At 30.5% G+C, this 27744-nt stretch overlaps 2 protein-coding genes, 1 long non-coding RNA gene and 1 pseudogene across 4 annotated transcripts; all 4 read right to left on the bottom strand.

Moving 5' to 3' along the window:
• Positions 1-286: 286 nt before the first annotated feature.
• LOC146898620 (uncharacterized) lies at positions 287-4617 on the bottom strand. Its single transcript, XM_085739262.1, has 8 exons — positions 4460-4617; positions 4056-4296; positions 3873-3955; positions 3538-3546; positions 3262-3350; positions 2792-2916; positions 2297-2373; positions 287-1275 (listed from the first exon to the last, which is right to left on the bottom strand). The coding sequence occupies exons 2-8, from the start codon at positions 4244-4246 to the stop codon at positions 680-682; spliced, it is 1170 nt and encodes a 389-aa protein (XP_085595388.1). The 5' UTR covers positions 4247-4296; positions 4460-4617; the 3' UTR covers positions 287-679.
• A 2019-nt stretch (positions 4618-6636) lies between these two features.
• On the bottom strand, positions 6637-8861 carry LOC146898621 (FLUCTUATING-LIGHT-ACCLIMATION protein 1, chloroplastic-like). Its single transcript, XM_085739261.1, has 5 exons — positions 8386-8861; positions 8161-8263; positions 7953-8008; positions 7582-7746; positions 6637-7343 (listed from the first exon to the last, which is right to left on the bottom strand). The coding sequence occupies exons 1-5, from the start codon at positions 8830-8832 to the stop codon at positions 7155-7157; spliced, it is 960 nt and encodes a 319-aa protein (XP_085595387.1). The 5' UTR covers positions 8833-8861; the 3' UTR covers positions 6637-7154.
• A 4801-nt stretch (positions 8862-13662) lies between these two features.
• On the bottom strand, positions 13663-26968 carry LOC146898622 (uncharacterized; annotated as a pseudogene). The gene is made up of 7 exons (XR_015024156.1): positions 26317-26968; positions 26106-26188; positions 25563-25642; positions 25333-25421; positions 24576-24700; positions 23932-24008; positions 13663-14611 (listed from the first exon to the last, which is right to left on the bottom strand). The product of XR_015024156.1 is annotated as an uncharacterized LOC146898622 (transcript).
• Positions 17420-22947, bottom strand: LOC146898623 (uncharacterized). Its single transcript, XR_015024157.1, has 8 exons — positions 22647-22947; positions 22481-22534; positions 21970-22018; positions 21116-21175; positions 20860-20914; positions 18684-18764; positions 18466-18540; positions 17420-17632 (listed from the first exon to the last, which is right to left on the bottom strand). It is a non-coding gene; the product is annotated as an uncharacterized LOC146898623 (long non-coding RNA).
• Positions 26969-27744: the final 776 nt, after the last annotated feature.

A 27744-nucleotide genomic window follows, 5' to 3' on the forward strand; every position in this document is an offset into this window, starting at 1 on the left:
TTTTCATGCATGGTGGTTTGGTTTTATTGAAGTTGTCATTTTTTTTTTCTTTTTTGTTCCAGCGAACATGAAGGTTGGCCAATAACTTCTTTTTTTCATAGGACAGAAAGAAAAGAAGAAAAAAAACTCTGCATAAGTAGTAGTAATTAATAGACTTAGAACTTCTTTTACTGCACATACCTAGCAAAGTTGGTATGGTACATTTCACTCCTAGCAAAACAGTCTAGTCTCTCTTCTCAGAATTCAAAGGGTAAGACCCAAAAAACAAATACTACAATTAATCATGTCAAAATTTATTCTTACTCCTTCTAAGATGTCTATTGCATTATTACTCAAGAACAACTACAATGGTTATGTCTTATTGTTCCATTTCTCCATCTCCTTACCCAATGGAGAAAAACAAAACAAAAGAACAAATTAGTTTGTCAAAAAGAAGCTTAAATTTGGTTTATGCTTCTTTTTGGTGTCTACTAAAATGAAAAGACATGTAATAAAAATCTAAAACCAATTGTCACACTTCACAATTCATCCAATCTTCACATCCCAACCAACAATTTCTAAACAAACCAATTAGTCTTCACATCATTCTTTTCCTTATAGCTTCATCCAACAAAACCTTATGATCAAACACACCAAAATAAAATAGAATAGTTAGAAACTTAGTTATTGAAGATGGTGGTCAACAAGATTCTAAGGATAATATTTCCTTCTTGATATCATCCTCATCAACAAGCATGTTTCCAGCATCTCCATTTAACAATCCTCCACAATCACTTTCACCACTACAAGGTTCTTCTATGTTGAACATCAAACCAATGTCTTCCACAAAGCCTGAGCCATCAAATATATCAATTAAATCTTGATCAGCTTTGCTTAAAGCCATGTTTGTGTCTTGAAACTCTAACAACCCATTACACACAAAGCTCCATGGTAGGTCTTGGTCAAAATAATGATCCATAACATTAACTAATGCGTGCTCTTGATCAGTTGGAGGAACATGTTGTTGAACTTGTGGCTGAGAAGGTACAATTTGTAGTAGATTTTCTTGTGGTGGTAATGGTATCATTGTCGGTGTTTGTTCTTCTAATGCTTCTTCAGAATCAGATGAATATGGAACAATTTCTTTTGTTGTTTGTAGTTCTGTTTGTTTTGTTTCTTCATTTTTCTTCTTCAATTTGTCCACATAGTTGCTTATGTCAAAATTTGTCACTGCATTCATTCCTCTATACTCTATTGCTGCCATATCATATGCCATTGCTGCCTCCTCTTGAGTTTCTTCAAAAACAAGCCACAGATTTATCTCATAAGATTAGTCATTCAAAATATGTTACTATTAATTTTTTAAAAAAAAATTAAAGAGTAAGGCCGTGTTTGGATTAGTTTATTTTAGAACTTATGCAAATAATTATGCCATTATGTATTATTTATAGTCCTATTAATGTACTTTATGAAAAAACTGTTTATGAAAGTACAATTTTCGTTAATGAGAACTTATGAATTAAGATAAAAACTTATTTATTTGCATAAGCTCAAAATAAGCTCAATTCAAACCGGGTCTAAGGAAATTGAAAAAAAATAACTACACTACACATATATCTAACCACAGATGTAGTCGATACATCAATGGTCGTTGGATCAAGACAAGACCTCCAAATTTCAATCTCGGTATTTTAAATTAAAATATTAAAAAAAAAATTGAACCGTGTCCATATTAATTCAACATTCAACTGCGTGAATTCACAAAATTTTGACTCCATTCATGTATATGTTGACACTTACATTGCCTTCATGGGACACAAACAAAATGTAGGTGGGGCAAATTTATGAATTTAAATTCTCTTTGCCTTCATGAGACACAAATGGGAAATTAGTACTTTGCAGAGGACACATTGTACTTTTCCTACTTATGGATTGTCACATGCCACGTGACATCTTCTTTCTTAAGGGTGGCACGTGACATCTTTAATAAGCATAGTCTGCAATTGTATAATTAGAAAGAGAAATTGGGGAAAGAAAGGGAAATTACACTTCTTTATATTTTCCTTTTAATTACACCTCCGGTCACAAATATAAACAAAAATTCATATTTTAAATTCATTCAATAAATAATGTATATTGTCTACAATAAAGACAACATACATCATTTATTGAATGAATACAAAACATAGATTTTTACTTATATTTGTGATCGGAGGGTGTACTTAGTTTAGCTGTATAATAATATCTCTCTCCTAGAATCCTAAAGTTTGAAACAAATTTGATAAAAAAAAATATACAAGTAACAAATTAATCTTACTGTATGTGCCCAAGTAGAGGTACTTGTTACCACAAACTCTTCCAATACGAGCTTCCCACCGACCATTATGGTGATGCCTATTCAAAATGTAAGATTAGTATATATATATATATATATAATAATTAATAGCATATTTTTAATAATTTCATTAAGAAATTTTGTACATTACAATATAATTTAATTGTCAAGTAAAAATAATGACAGCACTTGACCAAAAAAACTAAAAAATAATGACAGCAACCATACTATGCATGCACGTATCATTAAAGCAATGAAACTCTTGTATAAAAATTGATAAGCACCCAATTTGAACGGTTGAAATTGTTTTGTGCAGTTTATGATGTGAAATCTGTAATCACACATGTATGGTAAATTCTTACATGACATTGACATTGATGCATCAACACTAACAAACAAATGAAAAGAATAATTTTCATTTTAACTTTTTTTAAATGAAATAATATGCATAAATTTGAATGTATATATATATCTAACCTAGCAACCCCACGGTACTTAGAAATGCCTCTAGAAAAACCACTGCTTTGGCGCCTCAAAGAGGCCAAATACTCTTCTTTTGAGGACTTCTCCATTTCCTCATACTCTTTTGCATAAGTTTCTATCTGCACATAATTGAAAACCACAATTTTAAAAATTAATTGATGGAATAATATACAATATCATTTTATTCAAAATGTTAAGATATTAAATTTAATTATTTCAGTTCTTCAAAAACTAAAAGTGATATTTTTGAAATTTTCAAATATCAGTCAAGATATGACTTAATGATGGCTAGAATAACTTTGAAAATCTTTTTAAATAATGACTAATTTGACTTGAAATTTGATAGTTTGAGACCAAGTTCATGCTTCTTATTTTGCCAAAACAAATTAAGATTTTGTTTATCTTTGATTGACCAATTTAGATTTTTAGTCTAACATTATGAATAGGAAAATTAATAAATATACCGGAAAATTCAAAGTTGCATCTTTCCCCCAATACTTAAGTGCTGCAAGATCATAAGTATGAGCTGCTGCTTCTTCAGTATCATAAGCACCTACAACAACATTAAAAGAAATTTGATTAAAATATTCCTAAGATAATTGGGTCTAAGTGAAGTGTGACCACATCATGGTAAGAATATTTCTAAAATCAATAATAATTTATTAACGTTAATAAATTATAAAATTGAAAAAGTTGACTAAGATTGTGTGAGATCAAAATGCATGACAAAGAGAACTTACCCAAATAAACTACACCGTCCGCAAGTGTATGTGAACGTTGCAATGACACACGGAGATTGCAAAGAATAAAACAAGGTCAAAAACTTATAAATTGATAGTAATCACTATTAAAATAATTAAAATAAAAAAAGTTAAAATTAAAAATAATAAACAAACAATAATAGATATCGTTGATTTTTTTTTCTCCATCCTTCTTCTCTATTTTTTTTATATTGGGTTTTCATGGCCTAATTTAATCACATTTTCCATAGCCAAATTCTAAATAATTAACCAATAAAAAACAGATATTAAAAATTCACCAAAAAATCAAACACTAAAAAATTTAGTAAAATTACCTTGTTTTCCCTTTTTTTTCTGAATGTTGTTCCAAGAACCCTTATCCCATAGGTGAGCTTCAAATCTTCCCGTCCATCTATGTCTAATTTGATCAAACAAAAATAAGTGACATGCAAATGAAACTAAAAACCCATCATCAAAATTCAAAAGGGTAATAAAAAAAAAGTGATTAAATTTCAAACCTTGTAACTCCTCTATAAATGGAGCTTCTTTTGCTGCCACCATTTGATTGGTTCTTCTTGAAATTTTGTGATTTGGGATTGATATTCTTTTTTGGATTCTTAGCAGCCCTTTTCTTTTTTGATTCAATTGGATTCTCAAATTCAACAAGAGATGAAGATGCTGAACTTGAAGATGATGGAGACCTTTTCATTGAAGCCACAAATTTTTAATGCTGAAAAATAGAAAACCACTCCTTTTGTTCTAAAAAGTAAAGAACACAATGTGTGTTATTTGAAGATGAATTAGACAAAAATGGTATTTGAATTTGGTGATTTTTTTATGTGAAGGAAAAATTATGTTCATAACACATAGATCTATTTTACGTCTAAATTATATTAAATCGAATAATATTATAAATGTGTACCTGACTATTAATTCTTGAATCATGAAAAGAATTCTTCGATTACGTGAAAACTCATTGTGTGTCAACACATAGATTAATTTTGATTATCAACCTTTTAAATAGTGAAACTGGAAATAAAAAATGAGCAAAGTGTATTTGTGCTTTGTATGAGGAAACATGAAGAGATTATGTGATAGTATGTATTTATAAATAAACATACCCATCTAATAGAAACCATTAACTCATTTTCATAGGAAATGAAAAATACGTTGTCCTAGTTATCATAAGCACAGTCCTATGACCACTTACCGTCCATTAATAATTGACCAAATGGGAAAAACATGGAATTCTAAACTTGACTATGATTCACGTTTTATGTTTTTTCAATAGTAGTACTAATATTTATTAACGGTTATAATTAATTCAATTCTAGAATTCTGGATGAGGTTTTTTCTAGGTGGCAATGGGATGCTAGCACTTTCACATTATAATGGTCACTTTATATAGCTGTTTTCTTGCACTTGCTGTTGTAGTTGGAGTTGATATTGTGAGATGTATCTCTCACTATGTTTTAGCTTCTGGTCGGCATAGCTTATGCTGGGAGTTGCTATGTTATATATATAAAGAAAACTACCCTTTTCAGCACACTTTTGTGTTGGACTTTTCTTTCCAAAAATACCCTTAATTTTTAATTTAAATTTTATTTTAAATACAAATAACACATGTAACAAATAGATAAGAATAAATTTAATTTAAGGAGAAAACTTACGCACAATTTCTTATGAATTATTCTTACTGTCAGCCAATTATAAAATAACATGTGGATTACTAATTCATGTCACAAATCGTCCCCGTTAACCCTCCTTTACCTCCGTTAACCACAGATCAAACTCATAAAAAACTAGCACAAAATAAAAACTCACGTTACTTTTTTATCAGCCGATTTTATGTTGTACATCTGTGTTGTTCCCCTAAATACAACCGACAAAGATTTCCAAGTATTTTCATATCCCTTCCACAAAAAACAATATTTCCATATTATTTTATTAATTCCACAAAAAACAGTATTTCCATATTATTTTATTAATATAAGTTACTCTTCCTTAGCCTTTGATCAATTATAACAAACGTGAGCAAAAAATAATGGTAAAGATTGGACTTTAAATCCTCTACAAAAAGACTAGTAACAAACGTGAGCAAACAATAATGTTAAAGATTGGACTTTAAATCATCTAAAAAAATATTAGTAACAAACCTGAGCAAAAAAAAATGTTAAAGATTGGACTTTAAATCCTCTATAAAAAGATTAGTAACAAACGTGAGCAAAAAATATTGTTAAAGATTGGACTTTAAATCCTCTAAAAAAAATACTAGTAACAAACATGACCAAAAAATAATGTTAGAGATTGGACTTTAAATCCTCTAAGAACGTGAGCAAACAATAATGTTAAAGATTGGACTTTAAATCCTCTAAAAAAATATTAGTAACAAACGTGAGCAAAAAATAATGTTAAAGATTAGACTTTAAATCCTCTGATAAAAAGATTAGTAACAAATGTGAGCAAAATATAATGTTAAAGATTAGACTTTAAATCAAAAAGATTAGTAACAAATGTGAGCAAAAAATAATGTTAAAGATTGGACTTTAAATCCTCTAAAAAAATATTAGGACTCAAAATATTTTAGAAAGACGGAAAGACGGAATGAATGAAAAATAATCAATTTCCTTTCTTTTATCTATAGTTTTCTCTCTTAATTTATGGAGTGCGATCCCTATTCAAATTGGGTCGTATTATTTACAGATTTCATTCTTGATCTCATCCCCACTAAATAACGTCAATTATGGAGCTTTCACTTTTCGACGGAAACGAAGATGCCTATTGAGGGATCCTCTGGACTGAGAGTTATTTTAGTGCAACAGGTAAATCCGAGGTGGACAAGATGACAGTGGTTGCGTTGACTAAGTGAGGTCATGCTCTTCTATGGTGGGTCTTGTCGTCACCAGTCTAATTCGAACACTTTTACCATTGTTCTCTTATGGTGTTTCAAGCCTGAGAGAAACCTCAGGCTTAAAGTTAAAGACCATTTATAAATATATTTACATTTAGTTCACTTCAAAGGCACATGTCGGTTCTATTTGGCAGTAAAAAGAATGAATAATTGATAAAATAGTCTAGCTTGTTCAAAAAATTGATAAATTAGTCTATAACGAATGACTGATAGGTTAGACTATAACCGATAACGGAAAAGTAAACTGATTGAATTTGTAATGTTAGAAAAAATTTGTGGTCGAACTAACTTAGATGACATAAAAAAGATATATTAATTAATATATTCTAAGTTACTGGTAAAATTTCTCTCAATATACCCTTTAATGTTAGCCAGCTGCAAGTTCATATAGGAATCAAGTGAAACAAGATAACTTTTGTACTCCATTCCCCATTATAGTTTCACAGGAACAAGCTTCCTGGTCGAATGCACAAAACTTGAGAGAATATTTCTACGCAACTACGCAATCACAACCCAAGTTCAGCTAATAGTTGTGGAAGACTGGAAGCAGAAAACAGGCATGCCATTGCAATTTACAAAGGCAGCAAAAGTGGGTAATATTCAAGTAACTCCAGTTCCGAGAGAGTATCATTTTCATTTTGTGGGGTCCATAACACCTCAATTTTTTTTTTTGGTTACCCATAACACCTCAATTGCCTGCAAGTAATTATAGAAAAATCGTGTAAAAAAAAAAAAGTACTAACAACATCTGAAAATGACTTGGAACTATTACTGATCTTACTAATAATTTGCTCGAAAGAATGGATCCAAGTTTTTGTAAAGCTTCCTTCAAGTTTTCACTTCCATTGATGCTAGGAAGTTTATGTTCTCCTTCAGCAGCGGCCAAGATTGTTACCTGATATATAAGAACAACAAAGTTTAGAAGATAGGTGAGGTGAACCATTCTCATGGAACTTCACTTTTTCAAGTGATTAGGGACAAAGAAGTTGAAAATAAAGAACACTTGTATTAGTAATATGAATCTTACTTTTTGTGTCATGCTAATCCCAAAGTTAATTTTTTTAAGTTTTTAAGTCTATAGTGCATAAAGGAATACAACATGTTGAAAACAGACACCAAGATAGTTATGATACCACTATGTATTCATTGCTGAACCCATTAGATCTCTGGCTTCTCGTGTTTTGCCTCTTTATGTTGTTAACGTTGACCAGCGTCTCTTCATCAAATTTTCCTCGCTCTTCAATTGAAAGTTGGTTAAAACGTTTCTCCCCTTCTTCTATACCCCGCTTTATGTCCACCTGCAAAAATGTCGGAAAATATGTGCTTTCAACTTTCCAATTTCTATGCCAACAATATAAAGTAAGTATAAAATTCCCTAATGATGAACTCTAATAAATAAACAATGTTGTATAGTAGATATTAGATATAAACAGCAAGACGTCGTCGTCTATTCCAGGAATACATGAAATTGCAATGGTACAAACAAAGCATTAAAGTCACTTACAGAAGAGTACCCCGAGATACAGTAATCCGGATGCCGAAGCAAAGCTAATGAGGTCTCTGCAACAGAAGGTCAAATTAGATTCAGAAAGTAGCTTGTAATCATTTTCAGTAAACCTTAAAGTATTATCATGTGGTTGGTTAGGAAAAAAGAAACAACTAAAGACAAGCTAGTGACCAAAAATCACATGTTTAGGAGGAGATTCATTCACCTGTCAATATGTAATTCAAACCTTCTGGAGATGATGTATCTGCAACTTCTGCAATCCTATTGAGATCCCTTTGAAGTGAGCGACCCGTCCCCAACAAACCAACCTATAAATAAGAACAACACTGACATTGAGAATTTGAAATTCACCAAAGATTTAAGCATATACTATTTTCACTAAAAGTATGATTCTCTCTTTCATCTAAGTCAGTTATTATAAGTAAATTACCTGAAGCTTGAGTACGGTGGTTATTCCAGCAGCAGTAAGAACACTACCCTCATCACAACCAGAAAGAACTTCAGAAACGAAACTAAAACAAGTGAAACCCGCCCCAAAGATGAAAAATAAATTGTAAGAAACTGCTAAGGACGTCCTGTATGGATCAAACATCATTAGAATTCCTGTAATTAATATCACGGCTACCATGGGTTTCCGAAGTGTGTTCCATAATGCGGTTGCGAGAGATTCTAATAGGGGTTTTGGTTTTGAATTGGAAGTTATTGAGGAGGGGGTTTTGTGATTTTGGTTTAAGTGACATTTGAATTTGTGTGATTTTATGTTGTTGGGTATTGATATTGAAGTTGTCAAGGTGTGAGTGCGAGGAAAAGAGAATTGCTTCTTCCATTTCAAATGGAAGGGACAGGGTTCTAGTGACAAACTTGTGGACATAGTCATGGTTTGATGATGATAGAATTGATGGAGGGTTTAGGGTTTATAGTGGAATGAAATTTAATCAATAGTACTAGACTTTTGACCCGTGCGTCGCACGGGTTTTCTCGACTATAATAGAGACCAATACATAATCTTTAACCCTAAGATCATTGGTAGAAAATATTTTCTTCAAAAAAAAAAGGCAAGCGGATAGGAATGAAATTGGTGTGCAATGCATTTTTTTAGATGGAATTTGTTAGGTTAAATCATTGCAAACCTAATAAAACAAATGAGCGGGAAAAATTAGGTTAAGTTGCCGCAGACGTAACAAAATTAATAAATAAGGATAAATAAGGATGTATCTATATATATAAAACTACCCCTTTCAGCGTTGGACTTTTCTTTCCAAAAATACCCTTAATTTTTAATTTAAATTTTATTTTAAATACAAATAACACATGTAACAAATAGATAAGAATAAATTTAATTTAAGGAGAAAACTTACGCACAATTTCTTATGAATTATTCTTAGTGTCAGCCAATTATAAAATAACATGTGGATTACTAATTCATGTCACAAATCGTCCCCGTTAACCCTCCTTTACCTCCGTTAACCACAGATCAAACTCATAAAAAACTAGCACAAAATAAAAACTCACCTTACTTTTTTATCAGCCGATTTTATGTTGTACATCTGTGTTGTTCCCCTAAATACAACCGACAAAGATTGCCTAGTATTTTCATATCCCTTCCACAAAAAACAATATTTCCATATTATTTTATTACTTCCACAAAAAACAGTATTTTCATATTATTTTATTAATATAAGTTACTCTTCCTTAGTCTTTGATCAATTGTAACAAACGTGAGCAAAAAATAATGGTAAAGATTGGACTTTAAATCCTCTAAAAAAAAGATTAGTAACAAACGTGAACAAACAATAATGTTAAAGATTGGACTTTAAATCATCTAAAAAAATATTAGTAACAAACCTGAGCAAAAAAAAATGTTAAAGATTGGACTTTAAATCCTCTAAAAAAAGATTAGTAACAAACGTGAGCAAAAAATATTGTTAAAGATTGGACTTTAAATCCTCTAAAAAAAGATTAGTAACAAACATGACCAAAAAATAATGTTAAAGATTGGACTTTAAATCTTCTAAAAAAATATTAGTAAAAAACGTGAGCGAAAAATAATAATGTTAAAGATTGGACTATAAATACTCTAAAAAAAATATTAGTAACAAACGTGAGCAAAAAATAATGTTAAAGATTAGACTTTAAATCTTCTGATAAAAAGATTAGTAACAAATGTGAGCAAAATATAATGTTAAAGATTAGACTTTAAATCAAAAAGATTATTAACAAATGTGAGCAAAAAATAATGTTAAAGATTGGACTTTAAATCCTCTAAAAAAATATTAGGACCCAAAATATTTTAGAAAAAGTTTTGTTAGCACTATAATAAATATTAATAAGTAAGGTTCTCACAGTTAATAGTTCGTTCCCACATTGTTTAGTTTTTCTCAACCACTCTCAACCCTCTGCATCAGAATTCAGAATTAACCTGTTTAGTTTTTTTTTCTTTTTCTTTCACGTTACAACAAATCAAAGTCCATATGGATTATATATTTGACTTTGCTGGTTTATAACAGATTATGATTTAAATTGTTTACGATTAATTCTAAGAATTATTTGACCTTGCTGGTTTATAATTGCTTATACAAACTATGATAGCGTGACTTTTTTTTTTATATAAAGAGAACCGTGGTTTTTTTTAATTATTAAATAAAGGGAAAATAGCAATAACATCCCCTGCCGTTAAGCTCCTTCCACTGTCGTTTAAAGGAATAAAAACATTGCTTTTTTCTTTGTGATTTCAAACGTTCTGCATGTATACAATAGATAAATTGTTAAATCAAAGTATAGTGAAATCAAAGTGTTAAAACCATTTAAACAATTCAAAATTGTTAAACGATAATCACACTTATGTTACCAACAACTAAAAACAGAAACACTAGAAAGCTTCAAACCACCATCTTTTCTTTTTGGTTACATTCAAACACCATTTGAAAGGTCATAAAAAGAGAGGATCGCTAAGAAGTATGGATACGAACACCTACACCAAATACAACACAGATACAGACACGCCAATAGCGTTGATAATTTGAGAAAATCACATAATTTAGGGTACTTATATTTGTGGATGCGGATGCAACACGTGTTCAGACACATCTAATATGAGGAGTGCATGTGATTCATAGGCGAGGAGTAATATCATAATTCATATATGGTTGAAAGAGCCATAATTATACCTACAAATGATGATGTTCAAAAATTGAATGACATAATTACCAATTAGTTTCCAGAAGAATAACATAATTTGTTGTCATTTAATGAGGTTGAAGGGGATACTCATAACTTATATCAACAAGAATTCCTAAACTCAACTGCTCAAGGAAGTATCCCACCACATATTTTAAAGGTAAAAAAAGGTGCACCTTTGATGTTGTTGCGAAACGTAGATCCTAAATATGGCCTGTGTAATGGAACACGATTGTTATGTCATGGTTTATTTAAGAATATGTTGGATGTGGAAATCCTAACAGGAAGCAATGCTTGAAAAAGAGCATTCTTGCCCAGAATTAAATTAAAAACAAATGCAAGTTCATGACTTCCCTTTGTGCTTAGTAGAAAACAGTTTCCCGTTAGACTAAGTTTTGCTATTACCATAAATAAGTCACAAGGGAAGACCATTCCCAATGTCGGAATCTATCTTCCACGGCATGTTTTCAGCCATGGTCAAATATATATAGCTTTATCAAGAGCAGTTTCTCAAAATTCAACAAAAGTTCTCATTAAAGAAGGGAAAATAGAAGGAGAAGATACATACTTTACGAATAAATCAATATATCAATAATTTTCATAATATTTAAAAATTTAAAATTGTTAATCAAAATTATACAAACAAACATAATAAAATAATCACATGCGTTAGTGTTGTAGAAAGAGGGGACAGACGGGTACGATAGTGCCCGTCTTTCCGCTAGTTTTAATAAAAGTTCTCTTTGCTTTTAAATATATATATATTTACGGTCCATTAATTTTGTATGCAGGGGAGGATCAAGACTCACAATATTAGTCAGGCAAAAATTTTCTATCAAGTAATTAAATAATACTAATTTTTTTTTTTTTGTCAAGTAGCCTAAAGGCTAGAGCTCACACAATTTAATTGTGGAGAAGTGGAGTGTCCGGGGTTCGAACCCCGGCCCCTACATATAAAATGTGATATCCCTACCAACTGAGCTAAGCTCACGGGGATAAATAATACTAAATTTAGTAAGAAGTTATATTAAAAATAGTTGTAGCAACTAAAATTACATCATTATTAATTGTTTCAAGAACATCTCTTTCTATACAAGAAATGAATCAAATGTTCTAGCAGGATACCCGTGCATACAGACGGGTGAGCGCGTTGCACTCTTTTTTTAGAAGCAAGTCGCAATTGCATAGAAATTAAAAAAATATCTTTGTATTGATATATGAATAAAAATATAGACAAATGTACAAAAATCATTTCCGTATTAAATATGAGTAAAAATATAAACATGTGCATAAATAAATAAATAATAGATCCTCGTATTAATGTATACGTTAAAATATAGACACATGTATTTTTTTTTTAAAATAGGTCCCTTTATTGATATATGAGAAAATATATATATGCGTGTATAAATAACAAAAAAATATGTCCCCGTATTACTATATGTGTAAAAATATGGACACATGCATAAACATAAAAAAAAAAAAAAAAAATAGGTATTTGTATTGATATATAAGTAAAAAATAGTGAGCTGAATAAAAAAAAATGTAAAAAAAATTGGGTCTGGGCTAGTGTGGCACTTGCCACTCCCGGCCTTGTTTAGGTCCGTCCCTGTTGTAAGTATATTTTTTCAATGATTTACACGTGTTTGATACTCCTGCGTCCCAAATTATAAGTCGTTTTGGAAAAATATTGTATTAAATTATAAGCCATTTTACAATTCCAACGAAACATTAATGCTATTTTTCCTATTATCTTTCACATACCGTTTATTAAGGATAATATTGTAAAACAACTCATAATAAACAACTCATAATATATTTTTTCATACAAAATTAATTACATTTCTTAATACATATGAAATGCTCAAAACATCATGTAATTTGGGACAGAGGGAGTAATATATACTATGATGAGCTTTGATGCTCTCCAACTAACTTGCCAACATAGCTAACAAACTATCAGTGTGGCATAACTAACTGCCATATTGGCAGTGCCTCTAACTAACCAATATAAGCGAATATCTCTTGTTTGTTAGGTGTGAATTTGCAAGTGATATTTGGTATGAAATTTGTAATTGGTTTGGGATACAAATGGTGATCCGGGGGATCTCCCTTCTTTATTGCAAATCTTTAGCTCTTTTGCTATCAAAAGCCTATCTTGAAATTGGTTCTTGGGAAAAATATTTGGATCCCTTTGCATGTTCTATGAGTGGTTCGCATTTCCTTTAGATTGTTTGATAAGTTAGTCTTGGCTTTTTTGTGTTCGCTTTTGGTGTTGGTTTCTTCCGAATAGGTGAGTATTACTTGTACTTGATACCAATGTGTGAGTTTAAATCACTTGTACTTATCACATATTCTTGAATAAAAATATTCTATTTGCCTGTCCAAAACAAATGTCAAAATTATTCTTAGCCCTCTCTAAGATGTATATTAGTTTATTACTCAAGAACAAGAAATATGTTTAATTGTTCCATTTCTCCATCTCATCTCCTTACTCAATGGAGAAAAACAAAACAAAAGAACAAAACTATTTTGCCAAAATTAAAAACTTAAATTTGGTTTATACTCCTTTTTGATGTCTACTAAAATCCAAACCTAAAATGAAAGACATGTAAAAATCTAAAACCAATTGTAACAATTCACCCAATGGCTACATCCATCTACCAATCACAAACCACACTTCCCAACCAACAATTTCTAAACAAACCAAACAATCTTCAAAGTGTCTACTCCATCTAGCTTCATCCAACAACACCTTGTGATCAAAGACATCAAATTCAAATATAATAGTTACAAAGAAACTGTAGTGGTTGAAGATGATGGTGAAGAAGAAGAAGAATCTAAGGATAATAAATCCTTCTCCTTGTTACTATTCTCATCCACAACCATATTTTCGGCATCTTGATTTAATAATCCTCCACAAAGATTAATACCCTCCAAAACTTCACCGATATTGATATCACTTTCACCACGACCACCACCACAAGGTTCTTCCGTGTTGAACATAAGTTCAAATTCAATGTTATCATCAAAGCTTGATCCATCAAATATATTCATTAAATCATCATCACCACACTTACTCATAGTCGAACCTGTGTCTTGAAACTCTGACAATCCATTATACATGAAGCTCCATGGATAATCTTGGTCAAAACAATGATCCATAATATTAACTATTGCGCATTCATGACTAGTTGGAGGAACATGTTGTTGAAATTGTTGCTGCGAAGGTTCTATTTGTAGTTGATTTTCTTGTGGAGGCGGGGTAGTTGTTGTTTGTTCTTCCAATGCTTCTTCGGAATCAGGGGAATTAGCAACAATTTCTGTGTTTGATTGTGGTTTTGTTTGTTCTGTTTCATCATTTTTCTCCACCTTCAATTTGTCCATGTAGTTGCTTATATCAAAATTGGTCACGGCATTGATTCCTCTGTGCTTTATTGCTGCCATATCATAAGCCACTGCTGCCTCTTCTTGAGTTTCTTCAATACAAATCACAAATTGATCTCATAAGATTTAATTATTTAAAAAATGTTATTGTTAATAAAAAAAAAAAATCAACAATTAAGCACTGAAATTTTAAAAACATGTACACATATATTTAACCATGAATTTGGCCTGTATGTGGTCAAAATCTTATGCATTTATGCACTCGGCACATTGGTGGTCATTAGACAAAGATGATCAGATATCGAGATTTCAATCTTGATATTTTAGACTTAAAACAAAAATCAAAATCTTACACCATCTAATCTCGATTCATGTCTCCGATGTGTCGATTGCATGAATGCAAAAGATTTTGACTTGATTCATTCCAAATCCATCTAACCTTGGTGACACATTTGTATATTACTTGCTAAAATATCTCGACATAATATCTAAATAGTGATATATGATTTGATAAATGTTTCAATTTGTTTATAGTAACATTGTACGGTTTTTGAAGTTAATTTAAAATTGGTTGTTCACTAATGAATTCATTAGAGAATAAAAGTTTACATAAAGTTAACTTTATGACATAATAAAATCTCACAATGTTAAAAAACAATATATTTGAAGAATCAGTGTCTGGATCACTATTCACGTGCTTACTGGATACTTGGGTGGGGGAAGTTGTTAATGTCTTGTAGATCTAGTTAACTTTTTAACCATTTTTTTAGTTAACTTTTTAACTTGATCTTAGCTTTTTATACCTAGAATATAATAATAGTGAAACATATTTTCATTTTTATTATGGTTTCACAAGATTGGGAAATATTTAACTATAATTTTTGACCGACATGTTGGCAGGGGATTGTAGATACTGCATGAGTCAAGGATCTGATGTACCCTCCAACATGCTTATCTTATAGGGTTTAAGGCTCTATAGTCAAATGTTAGATTGAACTTGGCCAACAAAACAAATACTGCATGACCACATGGCAAAATAATACAATAACAAAATTAAGATTTTTTTTATTAAAAGTGGCATATAATTTTTTTAGATTTTAAGGTATGACACATATACATTTATATATATTATCTATCTAGTCATCAGCAAAAGCAATCTTATCTATCTAGTCATCATCTAATTTAAATACAACTATAATATTTGAAAATTTATGAAAAATACAATTTCCAGTATTGTTGACAGGTACTTCTTTCCAAAAAAAGAAGACAAAAAAAATATTGTTGACAGGTACTATCATAGTTTGATATTGGGAACTTTAGTAAATTAACACTTTGAATTTGTTAGAGAATAAATAAATTAAAAATAATTAAATATTTTTATGAAAAATATATTTTTCAGAAGTATTAGTATAATTTTACACTAAGGAATATTTATAATTTTTGAATTAGTATTAGATTTTAACCTTTGCAGCTGGCTGTATTAAACTAGTATTTCCACCCGTGCAACGCACGGGCGAGAAAAGATTTATCGTGGCATTAACAAAATATTACTCTCAACGTACCACAAAATAAAAACATATAATGCACTTCTTAGATAAATCAGATGTTGTTGTCATCATCAAAAGAAAAATGTCATCATTTGACATATAGTTCGATTTAATTTACAGCAATTACATAAACCTGACCAATAATGATTCTTCGGAGCTACATAAGTTAAAAGTAACACCAAAAAGTTGTGAACACTTGGAATCACAATTAATCCAAAAAAAAACCTTCATGCATATAGATGCATCATCACTTTATAACTCCAAAATGATCTACAAAATTAAACAAAGGTTTTTGCATGTTATTAATGTATCTTGGATAATTCAAATTGACCATGAAGCTTAAATATACATATATTCATACCTGATAAGCTATTTTCTACAAAGTAACAAACACCTTCGGATAAACAACATTGATAGTTGAGGTGCATGGAAGCGTATGGGGACGTGGAAGGTAAAACTAATTTCCACCCCGCCTCATTGCCATGCCTAAGCATAGCAACATTTAATTAGATTCTACTATAGTTTGAAAATATAACTTAAAAATATAATTTAAAAATATGTTAATCCAAACATCGCTTGTTGAAAATATCTCTAAGATCAATTCATATCTCCCACGTTGTCGACAAAAGAAATCATATTCAAAATAGCTATATTATAATGTTGAAAATAGGATATTTATAATACCTTGAAAAAGTTGATATATGAACTAAAATATTCGTTAACTTCCGAACATTATCAAATGGAAGATTCAAGCCTCTTGTGAGTTTTTGGGGCATATTTTTGAAATTATCCTAATGAATTGATAAACAAAGAGTAAGTCTTCAGAAAATAACAATTTTGGCTATACCCATATAAAACTCTCACCACAAAAAACAAAATTGATGTAATCATTGATTTGTGGTTTTGTCTTGGGGGTTTTTGTGTTGACAATGAGGAGAAAAGCTTAAGTAAAACAATGAGAACTCATTATGTCAAACTAAAACACATAGTTTTAAAGAGTAAAAAGAACCGGAAGTGAAAAAGAACATTATAGAAAATACTCGAGTTCAACCAAATTAGATGGTATTTTGAATCAAACTTTGGTGCTTGTTATGACATAAGTTAACTTGTTAAGTGAAAAAGTTTGAAAACTGTCATAGAAGTGTATAAATTGCTTGCACTCAAAAACCATTTAGCTATGTTTAGACATACATTATAAATCAATAAACGTATAAGCCTGCTAACATTTGCCTAATTAGTTGTAGTCATTCCTTCTACATGATTACATCAGTATTTGTAATCAACAAATTCATGTACACTCATAAATTGAGCTAATAGAAGACCTAAAATTGGATTTAACAGAACACTCGTAAATTGAGCTAATAATAATTATTTAAAGAATAGTATTGATTTACAAAGATTAAAAGTCCTAAAATATATACCAATAAAAAAATGCAATCGTGGTCTTGTGTTCAATGTAACTAAAACTTAAAAACATGACAATGGATTAGAAAAACAAAAGTTCCTTCAAGTTGCACATCTTCATTGCAGCGAATTGCGCGACTACATTACCACGACTTTAGCACCCTACAAAAAAACATTTATAGTTTAGTTTGCAATTTATTTGTCAGAGGCTTGACAAAAGTTTATAATTTTTTGCCCCAAATCAGCCATTGAAAAATGCAGGTATCATGTATTGTATTTCTATTCCTCAAGTCTGATGAGTGATATCATGTATTTGAACCAATAAAAAATAAAAAGGGCCAAAACTATTTCCTGATTATGTACAAAAAAAAAATAAAATATTAGTGAATTCAAAACACCTAAAGTAGAAGTTAAATCACCTCAATCATGGCCAAATTCAAAGAGTTGAAAACAGGGCACTCTTGTTAGTTGCTTCCGGTTAATATAATCATATTATACTACAAAACTCAACCAACATTTTTAAAGAAAACAATATTGCAAGATTGAAAATTCTGAGCTTAAAACATAACCATGAAGCAAGAGTTATAATACTTGTTTTGTCAATTAGTGGTATAAAAATTTGGAGACTCAAATTGCCAAAACTATAAAGAACCATTGAATTAACATCAATAACATAAAAGTCTAGTCAATTCTTATAAGTTGAGTATCACTATCAAATCGAAACAAACTACAAATAATGATTGGTATTTGAATTGGTCAAATCTTCATGTCATCATCGAGAATACAAAATGTTTTTGATTTTTTGGTCTGATTATTACTCCATATAAATCATTGACGCATGAGATAACAAATCCCAAAAAGAATATATAGGTTGCAGCTTTTTTTTTTTTTTTTTCATTAGAAGAAAACTTAAATAAACTTAAATTTAGGCAATCAATATCAAAATAGAGTTAGTAAAATTAAACTTGGCTATTGATATATAAAATAAAACTTACACCTAATGAGTACCATGTGCTTTATAGCAAGTGTTATTGCAACTTGACCATATCCTACAAAAGATTATTGTGTCGCTGCAAAGAGAGAACATAATGTGTGATAAGAAACAATGGCATAAAATGAACCATAGCCTATTGCAATTGTTAAGACATGCATATTAGCAAAAAATGAACCATTAAATAATCAATAAATATGAGATTTGAGAAGAGGACTGAACCATAGCCTATTGCAATTGTTAAGACATGCATATTGCAATTGTTAACACATCCAAAGGCATAAAATCGCATTATCATCTTTGCTGCATAAGAAGTAAAACAATCATAAATTATTTTGTTGAAAAAAAAAATTTAAAAACTAAAAGTCATAGCACAAAAATTATTTTGTTGATGCATAAAATAAAATAAAATATTAACTCTTAGTTTTTAATCCTAACTCTATTCAATTATTCAACATCCATAAAATAAACTTCTTCAAAAAAAAAAAAAGAAACATTCAATAAAAAAAAACATATTCTGAATAATTACTACTTGAATCATCACAAGGTGATCACAATGTGTTGTAGAGTCTTCTAATAGACACAGCCTTTTCTGTCAAAGCTTCAGTTTTCTACATTCTTTTATAATAACTTATTATGCAATAAATTTGATTGCCCTAATTGTCATGGTTTGGAAGATATGCTTAAGGATTCAAGGTGTTTCAGTACAAATCTAAACTTCCTTAGTTTTATCTCTTTAATTAATATGATTTGATGTGATCTTTTCTCTAACCAAACTTTCAAACTCAGCCAACTGTCAAAAAAGTAATTGAAAATGAGAATGTAAACAAAGAAAAATACAAAATGAAGTAGAATTGGGGTTATTTTTACAAAACAAAATGAAGAAATAGGGTTGTGTTTTGATCAAAATTACAATAAAAATACAGAAGTAACTCAAATAAGTCATTGCAGGGTGGCCCAATTAAGTTCTCATTTAATATTCTAAAATGTGCAAGTTCCCAATCAGATTTGTTTCGACAGAATTAAGTTCTCATTATCCTCACTTTCCTAACTTAGCCTGGTAAATAATATTTGATGTATAGCAAGGTGGCCCAATTAAGATCTCATTTAATAAATCACGATTTGCTTATTTGAGGGAACTGTCCATTTTTATCTTTACATCTTAATGAAACCAACTTCAGTTTACACTAAGTTAATGGCAGTAGCATATCCCTCTAATTGCTTTTATGAGTTTACTAACCCAAACCAAATAAACTATATCCTAAAATCTCAAATATGATTGCAAGTTCTTTTTAAATTATTAAAAAGAACTACAGTAAAATATATTGATAATCCTATTTTGTAGCTTATCACTCTATTAGTCCTATTTTCAACAATTATCATACTTTAGTCATGAACTAATCCCATATTACAACCTCAAATCATTAACCACGCCAAGGGTATGTTCTCATCTTAACTTGATTGACATCCAAATCAAGTTTCAAAGGAAGAAATATGGTGAAACAAAAAGAAAGCAATCAAGTAAAGTGGGAAGTAATAAGTGCCAATAGAAGCCTTTAAAGACACTGTATAAACCACTAATTGAGCTCGTTCACTAATTCCTGCCATGAGTGCATGTTTAACCAAAAAATAAAACTTATAGTTAATACCAAAACACCCAAAACAAATAGATTAGGCAAAAGATTCTCATTGCTTATATGTATCAAAAAATAATTAATCTCTCTTCACAATAAACTACTTAAAATTTGACAATCCCATCATTGGGATCAAAATCCTTATTCAGTTCATATTTTGACTGATGGTAATTTATATTTTGTAGATATGATGGGTAGTTATTTATGAGAATCTATTCCTACTAATGAACCTTGTGGATACCCAATTGTCCTTAACACATTTAACATCAAAAGCACTACCCAATTGTCCTTAACACATTTAACACCAAAAGCACTACCCAATTGACCAAATCAAACAAACTCCAAATGCTACCAAGTTAATGGCAATAGCATATCCCTCTAACTGCTTTTACCAAAATTGAATCCAAATCAATCCAAAACTATAAACACAACAATCATTCTACAAACTTCCACAAATCAATCAAACCAAATAACTTCTTATAAGAGAAGGTAAAAACAACAAATTTAAGAGAAAAAACCACATAACAATTAACAAAAGAATAATCTAATAATAGATCTTCTAATTTCTCCTTACACAATCAGCAATAGACTAATCTAAAAATTACTCATTCAACAGAAAATCGATAAGTAAATATATACCAAATTGAAAGAAGGTACAAATAATAACAATAAAATTGAAAGACCAAATACAAAGACCAATTGAAAGAAAGGAGAGTTCACTTCACTAATATCAAAAAAAAATCTAAAAGAAGAAATGAATTTACCTCATGGTCATTATCTCAAATACAAATATTGATATCTCATGTCATGCTTCAAAATCTGCCAGAACATTGAGAGAGAGAGATTTTATTATATTAATAATAAGACCTTTGGTAAAATCTGCACTGAATGAATAACTAATAAGACCTAATTAAGTTGACACCAATACTTATTTCAGCTCTCAAAATCTGAAGTCTGATTTTATTATATTAATTACATGACTACAAATAAAGTCATTTAAGCTAAAATCATTCATGTCACCTGCATATTGAACTGTCCATTGACTTGCCAAATCCCAAATCAGACCTCAACAACAACATCCTAATCCATGGAAAAGTGAAACAAAAATATATCCTAATCAATTAATTTTCTGAACAATAAATTAAAAATGAAGACAAATTTATATAAATTTTAAGATGAAGAATTTAATTACATTCCTCTCAAATGACGCAAGGAGATTCAACTTATAGTTAACTGAACATGTCTTATATCTATGATAACTGAACATGTTTTCTCCATCTGGTATACATTAGTCAATCAAAGAAACAAAAAGTAGATACAAATATGTTATCCTCATGTTAGTCATCGTCGACAATTCAACTTATAAAATTTGTGTGCCTTAAACAACCTTCAATTTTATTGATGAACTGCTCCCCTAATTTTCAGCTTTAATTACCTAAATGATAGATGTCATTATAAATTATAGACATATCAATTAATAGCATCAAAAGATGATGAAGTAAGATACTAACTCTTATTTTTAATTTGAATGTGTGTGCAGTATGCTACTTTAAAACAAATCAAGACCTAATTAAACTTGTACCAAAGTAAGAAATTTGAATGCCATATAGAGTAAAAAATAGGGCGAGAAAACGCATGTTTGCCAAAGAAAGAAATATAAGGAACAGTAAACTCATCTTTGTAAAATGAAAATTAGGTTTTAGAAAAATCACAACAAAACTAAACATTACATGTCAAAAAACCAACACGATATCATTTATTTCATGAGATTATACCTTCTTGAATTTGTGTTTCTTAGTTCATACAAAACAACATGATTAAGGCCCTCAAATTGAGGCAACAAAAGCTTTAAGTAATCGTAAGCTATTACTTACATGCTCTTGTTAGTGAAAGCCCCTTCATTTGATTTCCATTTGCCCGTAGCTGCAAAGCAAGATCCATGAATTAGAAACATAATTCAAACAAAATAATAATTAGAACAAAACAACCCAAACCAAATGGTCATGTATTTCTACCAAATTAAAAACATAAAACAGATTGATGAAATTTTAGCTCTTTTAAGGTTGATGCATAAAACCTGTCACCAAACAAAACCAGGAAATAAAAATAGAAAAAAAATCAGCCAGGTTTCAAACAAACCAAATTGAACTAAAACAAAATAGTGAAGAAAAAACACAACACAAACAATAATTAATCAAATTTTGCAATTCAAGTGGCAAATTGAATCTGATACTGTTGAATGTCATACTTATTGTCTCAAATTCATCAAGCAACATTTTTTGAATGCACATGCAAATAACACCATGATGTGAATATTCTTTCTATAAAAATATTGTAAACTGGAGCATACAAATCTGAACATATACAATCGTTTTAGAATCATACCTGATACAATTTCGAAGTAGTGAGTTTCAAGTTCGGCAAAGAAATTCAGAGCCCCTACGAATATATCCGTAAATATGCAATAAAAGAACCAAACAAAGATCAAAATGAATAACATCAAATAAAATGATAGAAAAGTGGAATAAAAAAAGTGAAATGAACAATTAACCTTTGAAGCTTCTGACTGCAAAACCGGCTCAGTGAAGGCGAATTCCGACGCGGTGGTTAATGGTGGTTTCAAAACTGAACCTGATAGATCTATAAATAATTGAGTGGGTTTTGTAGAGGATGATTAGAGGAAGACGGTGATGGTTTTATTTTTGAAGGAGGAGGTCGGATTTGATCGGAAATGAAGAAAGAAGGCAGAGAAAAATGAGTTTAGAAGGGATGAGGAGGTCTGCGTGAGAGTGGTGTTGGGTTGGTGAGAGAGAGAGGAAGTGAGGAAAAAAAGAAATAAGTTTGGAATGAATGAGAGAGAAAGGATATAGAAAGTGATGTTTGATAGGATAAGAGAAAAAGTAGGAGGGAAAAAAGGATTTAAAAAATTTTAAAATTTGAATTTTGAATTGAAGAGGGAAAATGTGTGATAATGATATTTTATTGTTTGTATTGTGTGAATGTTTAAAAATGGCAAAAATAAAATTAGTTTTTAATGATGATGTGACATTAAGGGGCTTGAGGATGTGACACATAGGATTGATGCAAGATTTTTTGCTATTTGTTGTTCCTCATTTGTATATTATTAAGATTTTCCTATGTTCCTATGGTGAGACCAGAAATTGATGCAGTAGTATATTTCTTCTGCAACAAGAGGACAAAAGTACTGCTGCTACAGTTCATGCAACCAGCACAACTCACACATGGAGCCTAAAATTCCAGCTTTAACCCAATTCACGTTAATTATGAGAACTATAGTTTTACAAGCTGTAATTTGGTAACAGAATATACTAGTATTGTTATTCAATGTGCTTGCAATCTCCAAGTGCATTTTTGTCTTTTACTTGAAAAATCTAATTTAGATGAAGCTACTAGTTCTATATACACTAAAACTTTTGTATATAATTAATATGAAACACGGACTTTCCCCATATTAGACATGTTTCAGTGTCGGACATATATCGTGTCCGACACCAACACCTATAATTACACTAAATTATGTAAATTATTAACAGTGTCAATGTGTTAGCATCCGTGTCTTGTTCGGTGTCTGTGTTCGTACCATTCTCTAATTTCTCTAGGCCTTTGTGGACTGTGGACACAAATTAGGAAATTAGTACTTTGCAGAGGACAAATTGTACTTTTCCTGCTTATGGATTGTCAAATGTCACATGCCACGTGACATCTTTATTAAGCATGGTTTTTTTGCAATTTCATAAGTAGAGAGAGACACAGTCCAAAAGTTTGAAACAATTTTTGATAAAAAATGGAAAATAGAAGTGACATATTAAACTTACTGTATGTGCCCAAATAGAGGTATTTGTTACCACGAACTCTTCCAATGCGAGCTTCCCACCGACCATTATGGTGATGCCTATTCAAAAAGTAAGATTAATATATAATTGATAGCATATACTTTTAATTTCATAAAATATTTTAACTGCAAATAATGACAGCAACCAAGTCATGTACATAATATTATTAAAGTAATGTGGACACTCTGTGTTTAAAAAAATGCTTTAACACTTAACACCCAGATACTTGCAAAAGTGTCACAAACAAACAACAAACAACTTGACTATGGTTATAACTTGGACCATTGATAAAATGGTAATGGTACAAATTGGTTTGTGTTGTTTACTATATGATTCATGTTTGATATCACGGTGAGTTGATTGAATAACTGTTGTGATTTTGCAAAAATTACATTTTGTGTAGTTTTTTGCAAAATCAAGGCGACACTCTTAATAATGACAAACCTAATGTGATATCAAACATGTATGAAACCTCTAATCACACATGTATGAAATGCACATGTAGTCGGCTGCAGACAATCCGGATCCGTTTTGAGACACAGTTGCACCATGGTTTCAAAAAATGCTAGAGAATTTAAATTTTCGATTTAGAATGAAATGAGTTGTATAAATTTGAATGATCTAACCTGGCAACCCCACGGTATTTAGAAAGTCCTCTAGAAAAACCACTGCTTTGCCGCCGCAAAGAGTTCAAATACTCTTCTTTTGAGGCTTTGTCCATTTCCTCAAACTCTTTTGCATAAGTTTCTATCTGCATAGTTTTTCCACAAGTTAGTGTACATATTCATTTCATTAAAGAAATGTCAACAATATGTTAAATTAAATTGTACGGCCCTTTAAAATTAACACAGAAAATATAGATGTATCTATCTTACATGGACATGTACCAATGATATATTGGTCCAAGTGGTAAGAAATTTGAATTCCTTAAATAGACGATCAGGGGTTTAATTCTATGGAAAAAAAATTAGTTAGGAGAGGATGACCCACTTTTTGTGTCTAATAAATTCCTCAACGAATATTATTGACTATTAGACGGTAGTGTAAACTTCATATCGATAACAACATAACAAAAAGATTCCAATATCAATCTCTAAAAAATAGTTCAAAGAAGGGTATGTGGCATTTTTATCAAAAATTACTTAAATATAATGATTCTTTGAACCATGTCCATGTATTAATGTTATTGTTGAAAATTTCAAACATTGGTTAAATTAGTCCTTGATCATGGCTAAAATAACCTTGAAAATTATTTGAAATGACTAATATATTTGACTTGACATTTGATATTTTGAGACTAACTAGATGCTTCTTATTTTTCCAAAACAAAATAGACTCGATTTAATTTTCATTGACCAATTTAGAAAAACTAAATAATTTTACCGGAAAATTCAAGGTTGCATCGTTCCCCCAATACTTGAGTGCTGCAAGATCATAGGTACGAGCTGCTGCTTCTTCAGTATCATAAGCACCTATATCAACATAATAACCAAATTAAGTTAATCAGAATCTTTCCACAAATCAATAATAATTTATTAATATTAATAATTTATAAAATTGAAAAAGTTGACTAAGATTGTGTGAGATCAAAGTGTATGACAAAGAAGACTTACCCAAATAAACTAAACCATCCGCAAGTGATTGTGAACGTTGCAATGACAGAGATTTGCAAAGAATAAAACAAGGTCAGAAACTCACAAATAGAAAATAATCACCATTAAAATAATTAAAATGAAAAAAGTTAAAATTAAAGTAATAATAAAAACATAACAGATCTCCTTGATTTTCTCTAACTTGTCTTCTCTATTTTTTTTAATATTAATTTTTTCTATCTTAATTTAATCACATATTACTAACCAAATAATAAAAAATTCACCAGAAAAAAAATACACCAAAAAAACCCATCTATGAAGCAGAGACACTCCTTGGATTAAGCGTGTCCCAGTGTCGGATTCGCGTAGGTGTCTGACATCAACACCGACACGACACCGATGATTACACTGAATTATATCATTTTTTTCAAATTATTTTCCGTATCGGCGTATTAGTGTCCGTGTCGTATCTGGTATACGTGTCTGGTATACGTGTCTCTGTCCATGCTTCATAGAAACTCATCAAAGAAAAACCAAACACTAAAAAAAACATAGTAAAATTACCTTGTTTTCCCTTCTTGTTCTGAATCTTGTTCCAAGAAGTCTTATCCCATAGATGAGCTTCAAATCTTCCAGTCCACCTATGTCTAATTTGATCAAACAAAAATAAGTGACATGCAAATGAAACTAAAAACCCATCAACAAAATTCAAAAGGGTCATCAAAAATGTAAAAATAAATTGAAAAAATTAAAAAAAAGTGATTAAATTTCAAACCTTGTAACTCCTCTGTAAATAGAGCTTCTTCTACTTCCACCATTTGTTTGGTTTTTCTTCTGCTTTAAATTCTGTGACTTGACATTGAGATTCTTTTTTGGATTCTTAGCACCCTTTTTTTTCACTGATTGAATTGGATTCTCGAATCCAATAGAAGATGAAGATGATGAACTTGAAGATGGTGGAGACCTCTTCATTTGAATGATACAAAAACAAAGAACACTATTTTTGTCCTAAGAAAAGAAAGAACACAATGTGTGTGCTTTGTAGGTGAATTAGACAAAAATAGACTTTGAATTTGTTACAAAGTTTTTCTCTTTCTTTCCTCTTTTGGTGAATATCTATGATACCAAGTTTGTATTTGTAGCGTTGGTGATAGTAATAATAGACTAATAGCGCTAATCTGGGTTACCTAAAGTGGTTTACCAAAACATAGAGAAAAAAAGAGACTAAGACAGTGAAATAAGGAAAGAAAATTGGTGTGTTTGTGTGTGTATTTTAAATGAAACAGAAAACGTTCAAATATATATAATAAGTACAAAAAAATGAATCTGTAAGTGAAGTGAAATGGTTAAATTTAACCATGGTTTGAATTAACCATAGGCTAATTAAAATGGCATGAATTTGGAGAAACACTTGTCAAAGTGGTGCAGCCATGCTACCAATAGGAGTTTGTATTTAAAGCTGGCTTTCCTGGTATAAGAATCTCAATTTTGCAACAAAAAATAAAAAAAAAAATAAGAAGAAAAAGAATTGAAAACTAACCTTACTTTAATGGTGGTCAAGTTGTCTATGTCAGTTGCCTTTGAGTCTGTTGCTGAAATATATATCGGTTGTGTTCAATTTTGCTTAATTTAGCTTTGCTCTATTTACTCTTTTCCAATGTATAAATGTGTGACATGTGACAAAAATAAATTTAAAAAATATAACTGAAAGGTTAAAATACATAAAGGTGTAAAGACATTACATAATATATACAGGGTCGGGTTTAAACCAACAAATAACCCGCTTATTCCTTAAATTTTTAACCATAAAACTATTTAAAACAAAAATCCATCTTATTCCTCTACCATCTCCCTGTACACGGTACACCCATCTATCTTCCTCATCTCATGAGAGCGTCGTCGTGTGAACGAGGAGAGTGTCGCCGCTGGATGGATGGTGATGGGCGAAGTGCCGGTGAGAGGGAGAGGCTGAAGTAGCCTGTGTTTTTTCTAGTAAACAAAAGCTTTCTTTTCAACATGTAATCTCAACCCTTGGTTTTGTTTCTGCCACATGTCAGACATCAATGTATTGAATAAGTGGAAATGGAGGCATCTTAAATGGAGCAAAGTTGCACTCAACAATTAAAAGATGTTTGAAGACCCTTGTCATTTTGTTTTGTTTGCTTGCTTGCATTTTTTTCCCACACTTTAGTGTTTTTTTTGG

Source organism: Medicago sativa, chromosome 8 (genome assembly GCF_051527215.1).
Source record: "Medicago sativa cultivar Bolivia chromosome 8, Bolivia_mono, whole genome shotgun sequence".
In the NCBI taxonomy this organism is placed as follows: domain Eukaryota; kingdom Viridiplantae; phylum Streptophyta; class Magnoliopsida; order Fabales; family Fabaceae; genus Medicago; species Medicago sativa.